General features: G+C 38.3%; 8 protein-coding genes across 8 annotated transcripts; 3 read left to right on the top strand and 5 right to left on the bottom strand.

The window, feature by feature from the left end:
• Positions 1 to 19: 19 nt before the first annotated feature.
• On the bottom strand, positions 20 to 1,411 carry RHIMIDRAFT_293952 (uncharacterized protein; the record flags this gene model as incomplete). The annotated part of the gene is made up of 1 exon (XM_023614037.1): positions 20 to 1,411. A coding segment is annotated over one exon (1,392 nt), but the record flags the coding sequence as incomplete, so codon positions are not given.
• A 1,732-nt stretch (positions 1,412 to 3,143) lies between these two features.
• Positions 3,144 to 3,859, top strand: RHIMIDRAFT_245685 (PEBP-like protein; the record flags this gene model as incomplete). The annotated part of the gene is made up of 4 exons (XM_023610231.1): positions 3,144 to 3,210; positions 3,270 to 3,430; positions 3,491 to 3,566; positions 3,624 to 3,859. 4 exons carry the CDS (start codon positions 3,144 to 3,146, stop codon positions 3,857 to 3,859), a joined length of 540 nt encoding a protein of 179 aa, XP_023463710.1.
• Positions 3,860 to 4,115: 256 nt separating this feature from the next.
• Positions 4,116 to 5,420, bottom strand: RHIMIDRAFT_240111 (FAD/NAD(P)-binding domain-containing protein; the record flags this gene model as incomplete). Its single annotated transcript, XM_023609311.1, has 1 exon — positions 4,116 to 5,420. One exon carries the CDS (start codon positions 5,418 to 5,420, stop codon positions 4,116 to 4,118), a length of 1,305 nt encoding a protein of 434 aa, XP_023463711.1.
• A 1,252-nt stretch (positions 5,421 to 6,672) lies between these two features.
• Positions 6,673 to 7,036, bottom strand: RHIMIDRAFT_261447 (uncharacterized protein). Its single transcript, XM_023611538.1, has one exon. The coding sequence runs from the start codon at positions 6,944 to 6,946 to the stop codon at positions 6,740 to 6,742; it is 207 nt and encodes a 68-aa protein (XP_023463712.1). The 5' UTR covers positions 6,947 to 7,036; the 3' UTR covers positions 6,673 to 6,739.
• Positions 7,037 to 7,685: 649 nt separating this feature from the next.
• RHIMIDRAFT_293954 (uncharacterized protein) lies at positions 7,686 to 8,357 on the top strand (the record flags this gene model as incomplete). Its single annotated transcript, XM_023614038.1, has 2 exons — positions 7,686 to 7,841; positions 7,911 to 8,357. A coding segment is annotated over exon 2 (429 nt), but the record flags the coding sequence as incomplete, so codon positions are not given.
• A 2,125-nt stretch (positions 8,358 to 10,482) lies between these two features.
• On the bottom strand, positions 10,483 to 10,919 carry RHIMIDRAFT_41588 (uncharacterized protein). The gene has a single exon (XM_023615226.1). It carries the CDS (start codon positions 10,808 to 10,810, stop codon positions 10,547 to 10,549), a length of 264 nt encoding a protein of 87 aa, XP_023463714.1. The 5' UTR covers positions 10,811 to 10,919; the 3' UTR covers positions 10,483 to 10,546.
• Positions 10,920 to 11,271: 352 nt separating this feature from the next.
• Positions 11,272 to 11,911, top strand: RHIMIDRAFT_240114 (ubiquitin conjugating enzyme Mms2; the record flags this gene model as incomplete). The annotated part of the gene is made up of 5 exons (XM_023609312.1): positions 11,272 to 11,281; positions 11,352 to 11,488; positions 11,546 to 11,671; positions 11,717 to 11,796; positions 11,854 to 11,911. 5 exons carry the CDS (start codon positions 11,272 to 11,274, stop codon positions 11,909 to 11,911), a joined length of 411 nt encoding a protein of 136 aa, XP_023463715.1.
• Positions 11,912 to 12,666: 755 nt separating this feature from the next.
• RHIMIDRAFT_206147 (40S ribosomal protein S6-B) lies at positions 12,667 to 13,524 on the bottom strand (the record flags this gene model as incomplete). The annotated part of the gene is made up of 3 exons (XM_023606878.1): positions 12,667 to 12,957; positions 13,015 to 13,378; positions 13,460 to 13,524. Coding segments are annotated over 3 exons (720 nt in total), but the record flags the coding sequence as incomplete, so codon positions are not given.
• Positions 13,525 to 13,629: the final 105 nt, after the last annotated feature.

The following is a 13,629-nucleotide window of genomic DNA, read 5'->3' on the forward strand; positions in this document are numbered from 1 at the left end:
TAATGTTTACATGACGTACTGATGGCAAGAGACGCAAGTAACCAGCAAGTGACCCACTTTCTACGGCACGCACTCTCAGTGTAAGAGTATCTAGTGTAGAATTCAAAGGCACATTTGCATCTATTGCAGCTTGTGATGGCGGCTGGAAAGACTCAAATGCCCAGTAGTGGAACGTCTTCATTTGCGTACAGGTAGTGAGAATATCTTCAATCCATGCGGTACTGTCGCTAGGGCCTCGTTCGAGATTCAAGGTAAACGTTGTAACATTATGTTGGTATCTCTTGAGTATCTGTAAGAACCTTTCCTTATACTCCGGATTGTCAACAAAGCCTATACATGACGTTCTTTCTATACTTGTCTGTTTCAAGTAAAGCTCTGGAAAGCGAGCCAGCGCAGTGTAAAAACGAATGTGTACGTTAGGTGTGTGCTTTAAATACGCTCCAAGCAAAGAAAATGACCCCATTGCATTAATTTCATATGTTTGCATTGAGTTTAGATATTCCATAAACATATCGCCGATATTATCGAAATAGCCCTCCAATTGATATTCAAAACGGGGATAGATGCAAGATAACAACTCCAGATTCTGAAGATTGGGAAACTTGTGCATGATGTATTCAACAATGCCTAGATTATTGGTATAACGCATGCGTAAAGTTTTGATATTTCTATGTGGTTGTGTAGACAATATTTCAAGAGTGGTAGGTATTCTGCTCCCCACATCCGAATAAGGCGTCCTTGAGTTTACGATTAAAGATGTCAAGTTAGGGCAAAGCTGGATTATCTCATCATAGTCTATAAGTGACCAATAGGGTTCCACCTTGTCGATAATCAAGTGTGTTAAGTTGCTAAACTCTGGTAATCGCTGACAGAGTTCTTTCATTATTGGAGTAGAAGGATGCTCTGGTGGTAAAGAGACATGAGTGAGCGAATGACGAAAAAACGAAACAAGCATGTTGTAACAATCAAAGTAATTGCGGTGTTCAGTTAAGTCAAAAGGGTTAGTAAATTCCTTTATATGATGCCAGTGCTTTGATGCGGCAGTGGCAATAGTACGCCAAGAACCATAGTTACTAATCAAACCCTTAACGCGTTCTACGTTTGGACAGGCTTCAGCAAGTTCATTGATGTAAAGCTCTACTGTTTCATATTTTCGGTATCTTGTGCTAAGGCATATGGTTCGAGTAAGGTGCCCTGCGCTGCTGTTTTTCATACAGTGTAAAAATCTTTCCATGGTCTCATCGTTGCATAAATCTACGAGGCTATACAGGCACGTTTTTGCAACTTGGCTCCATCTCTTACAGACAAGCTGATATTGCACCATCCAACTTTTCTTGTACTTGGCGCTTGTCTGAACATATGCAAAAATCTGCTGTAAAATTTCACTAGGTATCTCATTGAAGCCTGGCATATTGAGATAAAGTATACACAAGAACGATCAACTGTCAAGTAAAGGATAACTCAAAAGAAAAGCGCAGGATATGCTGCGCACAATATATCTTGTAGTGTGGCTGCGATCTTTGCCTGAAAAAGGAAAGACATAAGCTGTTGATTTACTTTTTTCGTCTAAATAGTTCATAAAGAAAAGCTAGAATCTTCGTTCACCAAAGCTAGCTAAAATAGCTTGGATCCATCCTCCACAGGACGAAGACCTGTTCTAGCATCGTGGAGGGAAAAAAAGCCTCGAATAGACCCTTGAACCCAATAGAGTCAGTAACCTTAGACCAACGTAGTCTCGCCAAGCATAGAACGCGATTGCTGTACTGCCTATGGTGAGGCCATACTCTACACCTATAGCGGCCGTTGAGGTCAGCTTACCAGCCTCATATGGAGAGTCTACCACATAATGAATAGCAGAGGTGCAACCAGGTCTCTTGGAAGTGCTCTATTCGACACTAGAAGTATTGTTCGCGATAAGTTCGCTGAAAACACCCCATAAAAACCCTACTCTTTGTCCGTGCGACAGTACTGAAAAGTATCTCACACGTTAACGAGAAGATCGTCAAAGAAAAAGCGTTGAGGTTAGGAGGAGAGTGATCATTATCAAACGATCGTGCGTGAATAGAGCGCCAGCTATTTAAAATGTGAGGGCTGAAGAAGAAAAAGGAAAAAAAAACCCTGTGAGATTGAGGTTTTTTTATACATGTGAAAATGTAAAACAGGACGGAAAAAAAAACCCCAAACTAGACCAATCACAAATCTGTGTGGTTTAAGCAAACCTTGTGCTGTAGTTTTGCTTTCAATCTCTGATTTTATCTCCCTGAAAGAGCTTGTTTCTGAAATACACAATATTGAAGAAGAATTGGTGCAATAGAAAATAGAGCTCTGAAGCTATTGATGCTAGTGTTTCTGAAATAACGGAGAAGAACAGTAGTGGATGAAATAACTCTGTCCGACTAAAGAGTTTTGGTCAAGGCTTAATAGTGACATTATGCGACATCAGCTATCCGAAAAAAGGCACACACACACACACACACACTGATCGAATAGTTCAGTTTGCTCAAAGAATGCTTCAAAAGATATCAAGGTTGTATTAACCATTCTTTTTTCTTTCGCTGCATAAATGAGGAGATACCCTTCAGTAAACGTCTCAGAATTAGAGTTCTTAAGCGTGCTATCCGGAAACAGTGTTTTGACGTATGGCTCCTAAGAAGACGCAAGTCTTTTATTTATCAAGCTTCTTCTCCTATCTGAAGTGCTTGATAACTTACATTCGCCTATCTATATGTATCACTTCTTGCTGAAAATACTTGTCGTATTTATCCTTTCCTATTAAACTTTATGTGAGATTGCTTTATAGTTATTACAGCCAATCCATTCTTCATATTACCCAGTCTTACTTTGCTTTAATATTGTGTCTTGTTTTTCTTTTGTAAACAAGTTCAAGAGCCTCATCGACTTGTCTTTTTTACCTTTGTTCTAAAAGTACATAATAACCACTTCTAAAGGGACGTTTTACAATCTCAGTCTCACATTTAGCATAAATGCTGAGCATGAGTTAGAAGGCTGTGATAAAACTAAGACGTACAAAATCAACGACGTCACAGTGCTACAAACATGCTGAATATGATATAAACTGTATGTCATAAAGTTTCCTTTTCTCTTTTTCTTTCTTTTACCCTTTTTTATAAACATAGATAAAGATGGTTCTTATAACAGCTGATATGAACATTGCAAATGCTCTGAAGAAAGCAGAGATATCGCCAAATAGTAAGTGAGTATTTTAACAACGTGACAAGTTGCCTAACTACTGTTCTATGCCATTCTAGTTGTCCCTGAAGGATTTTCTCCTTCGACCTTATTGAGTATCAAATATCCAAAAGGAGAGGACGTAGCTTTAGGAAACTTCATCAAGCCTTCTGATTCTGCTGAAACGCCAAACATCAGTTTTGTTGCTCCTGATTCAGACGCTCAATATACTCTTTTATTGGTAATAGTTACCTGAGGGTTTGTCAGCGATCGTGTGTGTCTTATTTTCTCTTTTCCATAGATTGATCCTGATGCTCCATCAAAGCAAGATCCCAAATGGGGACCTTATCGTCACTGGGTTGTAGTGAACATTCCAGGTATTCGTTTGTATATATGTATTCTGATGACAAATGTATAAACACGTAGTCATACAGGCTCTGCTGATTTTATGGCTGCAAATCAGTTGACATCTTACATGGGCCCTGCTCCACCACCAAAGACTGGCGATCATCGCTACATCTTCTTGCTTTACAAGCAACCGTCTACTAACTCAAACTTTAATGCTTTATCTCAAGACGCCAGCTGTTTCGATTACAAGTCGTTTATTCAGCAAAACGGCCTTGAGTTAGTTTCGGTCAACTTTTTTGTTTCAAGAAATGATGACAACTAAATAAAAGTCGAATTTAACTTACACCATGATGCAATCGTATATCTGACAACCTTCGAAATCTCTACTTTCTAACTTTGATAATATATAGAGCTTACTTAAGAAGAAGAAAGTTATACACATGTTCTAAAGGATATGTATATATAGGGGTACAATAAGAGTGTGAAAAGGTAAAAGATGAAAAAGAGATGATTTAAGAGTTCATGTTTATTTAGATTTAAATGATTATATAAAATTTACAGTGTTATGCTTGTATGTTTCATGCACGAGCTTCTTCTTCTTCTAGTGCCTTTCTTACGAGAGCAGCTCTTTCTTCCATCATTTGACGAATACCTTCAGGATTAGTATGCATTATTGTAGCTGCTCTAGAGGATGCCTCTACTGCTTGCTCAACACGGGGAATGATTTCTTTGTAGTAATCGGAGATGGCTTCTTTCAGCGATTTTGAGTTGGATACGACATTATTGATTTCATTGACCAAGACACCGACATCTAAAATAGCGTGATTACCGCCTTCTCCTCGGAACATGGACATGGGATCAGCAGCATCGCCTGCCAACACGACACGTTGGGTATTGGCCATATATACATCATAGACAGGTACTCGTTCGCGTATGGTGATACCGACAAGTGGAGTATCATCAGGTGTGTTTACAATGAATTGTTGATGTGCAGTTACACCAGGGAATGCATTAGTGGCGCAGGATTTGAGTTTCTTCATGATTTCAGTATTGTTCGATCCATCTGGCATAGGAGGAGATGGGTTCTCGGTATATCTACTAAGGAACCAAAGAACATCGTATGGCGTGTTACCTCGGCTACGATCAACCTTGTTTAAACAGTAAAAGATGAGAGCTGGCTTGGAGAATCCATCATCCGGAGCATCTGCAGGCATACGTCCATGTATGATTCCAGACACGGTGCCTTCTGGTGCAAGAGCATTCCATTCTTCTTCTGATATCCAACGACTACAGCCATAACCACGTACACCATGAATACGAGTCATACTTTGAAACTTTTCTTCACCAAGTAATTGACGAGCCACAGTTGACATGCTACCATCTGTAGCCACGAGTAGATCACCTTCGGCGTGTGTTCCATCCGCGAAAAAGACTTTTACACCATCTGCATGCTCTTCATAACGACTTACTTTCTTATTCCAGTGCACCAAATCTTGCACATCTTGCAAAAGCCATTTTCTAAAACGTTTTCGATTTACACGATAGACTTTATAAGGAGGAGCTGTAAGTGTTGTCTCGATCTCACCGGTCAGGCCATTAAAGTTTGTAAAGGTCATTCCTCCTTCATTCTTTTCGTGATTAACCCCAACTTCTCTGCCAAAATACTCAAATCGATGTTTGGGAATGCAATCATGAAGAGTTTGAAGAGCCATATGCATCGAGAGAGACCATCCTTGAGTACGAAAATCCGGATCGACGTCGCGTTCATACACTTCACAGGAGATACCCTTGTTTTTTAAACCATTGGCTAAAACGAGGCCTGCAAGGCCGCCACCAACGATCAGTACTTTAAAGGGCTTATTGTCGTCGTTTGCTCTGAACATTGCGCTTGTTGTAATAAAAAAATATATGTGGGAGAATGAAACGACAATAATGAGCAGCTTTATATAAGTTTCCAGCTGCACGAGCCACGTTTTTTAACTTCCGTTTTTTTTATTTGACTCATCACAGGTCGGGACAAAACCTCATATGACTCAATTAGTACAACCTAATGAATGTAAAATCATAAATAGACTTTTTTTGGGTTGTGGCACTGGTGGGCTCTTTCGGAGAGCAGCCGGTCTGATCTTTGGTGGGAGTAACACTGACAGCCCCTCCCCCGTAGAGGCGCTGTCGAAGGCGCCGAAATTCGTATGCACTCATCATATTTTGAATTCTGGCTCATTTGATCGAGAGGCAATACTTAACTCATAGTTGATTCCGATTTAACTTCGGATATGGGTCATAGGCTTTCCAAACCACGCTTTATTTTCAGTAATATGTCCTTAGTCCTTTCTAAGGTCATGTGTTATGCTAATAAGATTTCATAAATGACATTGACCTTATCCAAGAGCAAATAGTGAAGCTTTTTAAACTCAGTACATCTCTTGAGATTGAGGAATAGCAACTGGACAAGATATGAAGCGATCAACAAAATCCTCGTTGCTGATCTCAAATAAATTCAATCTGGACGTTCATGTTATTGTTAATTACAAATGTAAAGATCCATGACGGCTTCAAGTAGCTGAAAAAACAGAGGTTAAGATCTTTCAAGGTCACATGTTTGTCAATGATCGAGAAGAATCGGAAAAACCTCCAACAATTGTTGGAGTTTCTTGAAAAAGTCCGCCGCCTCTCAGTCTTAGAATATACCAGCGGAAAGAGAATGAATGAAGTGTTGGATACTTGAAAGACGAAGACGACGAACTTTCATCCTTTACAGTGCTTTTTGATCTCAATAATATTTGGTAGTGCTTTAAACAAGCAATGAAAATTACTACAATGGCATTGCATTGGAGAAACACGATATTTAAGCACAATAAGCCGTAATAGTAAGTCAAGATATCTTACATTGAGATGTGCTAAAGTCTGAAATGGCCTCATAGACATAATCTGGTGATGAGTCGTCAGAGATATCAATATGTATATAGACAATTTTCGACCAAAGCGCCACGCCAAGAAATAGTCTTTATCAATTGTGGAAAAAACCAGCTTTAACTCTTCCGACGTTTTTGAGGCACTGTATCTTGACGTGCCCGGTACGTACACATGTATAATTGCCCAGTAGGGACAATGTTTCCCCTGTTTTTGCTGCAATTTTGCAGGCTACCCTCAGAGCATTCTGGTAGGCCTTTAAGGTGTCACTTTCGACCTTGTCATCACTCTATCTTGCACTGCCAAACTCTGCTAGTGCCATTGATTTCATAACATCATCGTAGATAATGTACACCATCAAACAAATGTGGGTTAGTAAAATTCGTTTGGATTTCAAACCGTTATGAGCGAGTTTTAACTTAGAAATATAAGAATGCGACAAGGTGGAAAAAGCCTCTGTAATTGTGTTATGAGTAGAGAAAAGAGAGGAATTCATGGCGAAAAGGAGCTGATCTTTAAAAATAAGGAGTATAAGTGCTATCAACCATTTTATGTATTATATCAATGTCGTATTTACCCTATAAATACTTAATTTTGTCGTGTGAGCTTACTACAAGCCTGTACTCTAAGAACAAATAATACGAAGACATCGACAACAATACATGTTATACTTACATGATGCGTCATGCTCAATTCTAACTGGTCACGTAATAGTCTTGTTTGCATATAAAATGACAATATTGCAATAGTAAGCTTCCTTTCTTTCTTCGCATTTATAACAAAGAGATTGTGTAGAGACTCGTCAACTTACACTTCCCTTATCACTTCTTCCTATATTCGAAACATATCACAAATCAATATGACTGCTGTGAACCAACGCTGTGGGGTTAGTATGAGGTATTATCAAAGACGGAGGTTGAGCACCCAATCTGTTCCCAGTCCCCATAATCAGAATAGCAGTAGCAACCGTACCTCCAATAGTTAACTAGCATTGGAAGAAGTGTTAAAAGTGTTGAGTGTGCGTTGTTCTGACCAGTAAGTAATACGAATACACCATTCTAAAGTAACTATCACTAACAACTTTTTTGTGCTGTTTATCAAAGTGGGAGAAATGTATATTGTCGGTATGTCGCAAACTTCTGTTTATGGGTTTATGAATGAATGGCTTAATTTAGAAGAACTAAGAACTATTCAAGTCCTACTTCACCTTGAAGAAACAAGCTCAACAACATTGGAAAAAAAAAAAAAAAAAGCTACAAGAGCAGCTTTCTGTCGTACAGCCATCTACAAGAGAGTTGAGAAGAAAAATTAAAACGACGCGATGCTCCCGATGACTTGGATGTTGTGCTTCATGCTAACGTATCTTCCCTGGAAGTCACCATTCGCTACTTGTAAGCTCAAGAGTTTTCTGAAATACATTGACGATTTGCTAATATCCTTTTTTAATCTTGACCTGATAGAAAGCCCTCGCAATTATATGCTCTTCAAGCAACCGGAAAGGTCCTCGGCAGTGTACATCATTTTCAGAAAGAAATATCGCACTGACTTGTCGCTTTTTCATACAAATTGTATTATAAAAACTAAAAAAATGCGACTTTACGTTCTGAAAAGATTCTGTCACTTGCTACTTGTTAGTCAGCTCTTTTTGCCTTACAATGACATCGCTGAGTTTGACTGGATGGAGAACGAATATTGCTTAACCGAAAAGAGAAAGTGGCACGGTGTGTTGTTCCTTATTGATGACCATTTAATCACAACTGCTCTGGTGGAGCTCTCAGGTGGCCTGAAGAAGGTATCAGGAACGAAAGAGCTTAACGATATCGAAAAGTTCTATGAAAACATGCTCCAGCTATTCGATAATATCCCTGAATCAAAGCAAAAACGAGTTTTTTGTGCTAGATTTTATGGTAAGATAAGTCTCTTATCAACGCTGCAGTGTGCACATACTAATTTCTCCACTAAACTAGACGAACATTTCCACTTTAAACAGATAGTTCAATACAAAGACAGTTACTTTATTCGTGATATTGTGGCTTCCATTGCCTGCCCATCCATCCCACGCCGTCTTCTGACCTATATCAGTAAGATCTCGACAGCAAGATTCTCTGCCAAAACATCCTGGGAATTCGATAGTCTAATGCTGTCGATAAACTGGACTACTGGCGCCGAGTTATCAACCTTGATTCAAAAGCCCTCAAGCCGCAAGAAGGCGGACAACTTAGATCCCGTAGCACTATTCAAACTGATGGCGTTGGTGTCACGGTTCTCAAGAAGAGGTTCGACAGGCAAACAAGATACACGGCAAGGTTCACAATGGAGTATGAAGCTACCTCCTACATCACCAATCTAACTCGTCGAAATCATCAAGAGATTTCTGGTCGATGCGTCGCTGTGGACCCAGAAAGAAGAGATATGTTGTATTTTGTACACGAAAACTCTACACCAGAGCAACCAGTGCAACTTCGGTACACTAAACAACAGTAAGGTTTTACTATGACAGGTACAGTTTTAAACTAATACTAAAGTGAATTCATTTCATTGATTTGCAACCTTATATATTTGGTATACTATCGTCACTGTTAGATAACATTGAAAATGCAATCACCATTTGTTTGCAATGCAGACAAGGATCCGATGGAGCAAGCAAACTACTCCTTAATCACGACGACATCAAACACACAATAGTAAGCTCTTTGACAGATATATTACCTAACTAATAAACAGTTCAAATATCAAATATTAAACTAAAACTATTCAAAAAAGATGGAAATATTAATGGAGAGATGTATACTACTACGAACAATGAACATCCAGATGGCAAAAGATCTGAGGTTATCTGTATCTCTGACAAACCGACGGAATCAACCCGACTTTCACTGCCATAGCAGTCATAAAATTGTTGCGGGTACATTGGTTTTGTTATATTCTAATAAATTGATTACCAATGTTTGATATTGATTACAAGCATAATGTTCAACAAAGCCATGTTGCCTGATTTGTGGTATAGTCGTATTCAATCATATTTAAAAAAATCTGGAATTGGCAAACCAACAGCAGCACGTCTGCTCAATGAAGCATGCATGGTTTTTCACCGGAAAGTGACGCATAAACTGTGCGCACAGCTAATACATATATTACGGATTCACCCTATGCGTTTATCGTCGCAAAAACTTGCCATACCTATACCATGTCGAGCAATCGGTAAAATCGTCCAACTTTTGAATTCAAAAGGTATCAAAATAAAATTAATCACGGTCTTTAGCAGCATGGAGCTGAAAAGCGTCAAACTGTGGGAATTATGTTCCGCAGATTCAAAGGAGGAAATAACTTCAAAAGAAAGATCATCGAAAGTGGTTAAGACATTGTAGCAATTTTTCTAGTTGGTAGTCTGTTAATTGGTAACGCTTGCGAAAACAACAGCTAGGCAATACTATACCTGTAAAAGTCTGCAATAAATGGAAGAAACTCTGTATTAGTCGACTAGGTTGGCTGCCTACTCAACGCTGAGTTGGTAGCATTATGTGCTATATTACTCGCAATATTATTCAATCAGTTAGTAATACTAATGATGTATTATCTAGATTATAACATCTTGATACTTACGTTCTTTGTGCGTGTAAATAAATTGAAGTAAAATACAAAAATATACAATAGTGAAAAAAAGGAATGAATAATAGGGCTTTTACCCCTTTTTACAAATAATGAATTTTAGTTTATATCCCTTTTGGGACTGCGGTACAACACCCCTTTTCTGGACTTTAAAGCTTGGACTAGCTGACGCTGAATTGCAGCTCTTATGTCTCTTCTACCATAGCCTTCACGTAACTTTTGTAATATGGCTTCCTTCGTATTATCCGATAAAGGCAAAAAAGAGATATCATCAAGGCTTCCAATAAGATAATTATGCTCATTATGAAGCTTAATAGTGACCTGATCAGGTGTGGTATTTACACACTAGATACAAAGTATACATAGCATATATCAGTTTAGAAACTCACTTATATAAATAGTCTAGAAGCCTCACTGAGGCATAGCTGCAAGGATAACACTTTAACATTAAATAAAAAACCCCACAAAGTGTAGAAAAGTAAGGCCCCTACGTATCAATAACCATATATAAGTCAATAGGACATTTACTTAAACAGACAATTCTTTTGTCCCATTGACCTTTACGACTTAATACTTTATCTTTAACGAATATTACATTAGGTTCTAGAAAATAACAGGTGACAGTAACATAGCATCTGCAATCGATCTTCTTGCTTGGTTTCTGAATTGGCCGGCTTTTCGATGATTCATCTTCTGTCTGTACACCAACACGACTCTTATAGGTCCCAACTCTATAACATATGTACTTCATCTCCAAATAATGCTTCTTCTTGTTACGCACTTTGGCATAGTTTGGCCTTCTTCGATTAAAGTAGACATATCACCATTCGTCTTTTCCTTATAAATCCAACATACCACATGACAAGCAGGTGAATTTTCAATGGTATTTTTCCAAGAGTCAATATCAACAGTAATTTCTCTAGGAAAGGGCGTGTATTGTTCTAAAAATAAGCTCTCAGACATGATTACTATTCTTTAATAAAAGGGGAATATGTAAAAGAAAAAGCCAAAGAATTAAAGAGAATTAATGACAACAGCATTAAAGAATAAAGTCACTTCAAAGATTTAAAGTTCAGAAAGGGGGCCAAAAAACGAAGGCTCTACGTCACTTCTATTTTTCAGTGTTCGCAGATGGACCATTATTTCAGACCTTTTAAATAAACATTTTTTTTTCTTACAAAGAAAAAACACACTTTTTTTTCTCTGTTTATAATGGCGCAAGGTAAAGATGACAATTTGAACAGTAACAAAGAGCTACATACAGCACAAATGACTAAATAACCTCTGTATAGTTCCTCGTAATTTTCGTTTGTTAGAAGAATTAGAAAAGGGAGAGAAAGGCATTGGAGACGGTGCTTGTAGCTATGGATTAGCAGACGATGATATTTTGATGCATAACTGGCATGCCACCATTCTTGGTGCACCTCATGTAAAGTATATATAACAAAATGTTGAAACATCATATAACTCATTCGTTTCTGCATAGTCTGTTCACGAAAATCGTATTTACAGCTTAAAAGTATATTGTGGAGACAACTACCCAAGTGAACCTCCGTCAGTTCAATTCGTTTCAAGAATCAATTTACCCAGTGTCAACCCTCAGACTGGAAAGGTACAAAGTTATTTTCTTAATGAATGATACTCACACTTAGTGTAGGTTGAGCCCAATCGTTTACCTTGTCTTGCCAATTGGAGACCAAATTATACACTCGAGACCGTTTTGACAGAGCTAAGAAGGTAAATCATTCAATGGTCTCCCCCCTATCTATGTTTATATGCTAATTGTTGTCATAGAGAAATGGCTACTGTCGGTAAAAAGTTATCCCAACCTCCTGAAGGTACAACCTTTTGATAAAAGAGGAAATTTGAATGAGTGAAAAAAGAAAGAGAGAAAAGAATAAACCCATATGCTTATACTTGTACACGGAGTCTAAATTGTAGCATAAGCGCATTACCCATATAATCCACATAGAATTTTATAGATGTTTTAAATTTACCTAAAAAGGACACTTATGAAAACAGATATTTTATCAAATTCCCTATTTACAGGCCTTTATTTCGAGAAAAAAAAAAACCAAAACAAAAATATTTGGGGTGATTGTTGTATAACACATATTTACAGAAAAAGTAGAGAGCCTTATTGCTCTTTTATGAGGTTGACATTCTTTTCAGATGTAATGTTTGGTGTTTTACTGCCACCGCGATAACGAATATTACGTTCATGAATAAATGGACTTGCCATCAGCTCTGCATCGAACACAGGTATTGCTTGAACAGAGACTGCACACAGAATGAATAAAGCATATACGATCTTCATTTGTCAAAAATGATATCAAGAAAGAAGAGAGAGAAGAGGGAAAAAAAAAAAAGAAAAAGAAATAAAAACTAGAAATTTAAAGCAAAAAATAAAATTACGTACATGATTCAGCTGGCTGCATAACTTTTTCTACGGCTCATTTGACAACATCATGTACCCAGTTCATTTATCTTTTTTCTTTACACAAAGTTGAATCATATTGATGTCGTGTGTACTACGCAAAAATAATAACAATCAAAATTGTCTTTACGCTTAGAAAAAGTTGATTTTATTTGGGATGCAAGAATAAATTAAGCAGATGCAGATTTTTGCATGGAAGAAGTACGACGGCGTTCAATCTTCTTTTCCTTGGCCTCCTTGACACGCTTGGCAAGTAATTGCTTATATTCAGCTTCAGCTTCACGGGAAGCTTCGGTTCTTCTACGCTTAATAGCTTGTCTACGTCTCTTGTGTTGAAGGGTGCGAGGAGTCACAAGACGTTGAATCTTGGGAGCTTTGGTGTAGGCCTTCTTACCTTCAGCCTTGGGTTGAACTTCACGACGGATGACATATTTACGGACATCGTCTTCCTTGGACAAGTTCTATTCACAAATCATTAGCAAATCATCATTGATTGTGCGTATATACATAAAACATACAAAGAACTTTCTAATCTTGGAAGCACGCTTAGGACCAAGACGCTTGGGAACAGTCGTGTCAGTCAAACCGGGAATATCTTGCTCACCTTGCTTGACAACAACGAGAGACAAGACAGAAAGATCAGGACCGACGATACAACCACGGACTGACTTTCTCTTGCGTTCACCAGTACGACGAGGGCGATAGCAAGAGTGACCCTTGGACATCAAGAGCTTAACACGGTGGGGTAAGAGAACACCTTGCTTCATAGGGAAACCTTGTTTGTCGTTACCACCAGTGATACGGAAAACGTAACCCTTGAATTCATCACCGAGAGCGTCGCCAGAGACCTCTTGGGCCATACGCTTGTCGTAAAAGCCTCGACTGTAATATATATATTAATATCTCCCTTCTATTTTTTTTTCCACACAAAATGTGTCATTCTACCATTCCGAAATTACTTACAGTCTACGTTCATCTTCAATTTCAATCAACTTTTGGCAGCCAGTGGCTGGGTTGGCGATATTCAACTAACAGAAATTGGAGTCAGTGTGCTGTCGTATACAAAATGAATCATCAATCCATCTAGTGTCAATCCATCCTTTATTTTATCACATACACACCTTCATGTCTCG

This window comes from Rhizopus microsporus, assembly GCF_002708625.1.
Source record: "Rhizopus microsporus ATCC 52813 unplaced genomic scaffold scaffold_15, whole genome shotgun sequence".
Taxonomy (NCBI): domain Eukaryota; kingdom Fungi; phylum Mucoromycota; class Mucoromycetes; order Mucorales; family Rhizopodaceae; genus Rhizopus; species Rhizopus microsporus.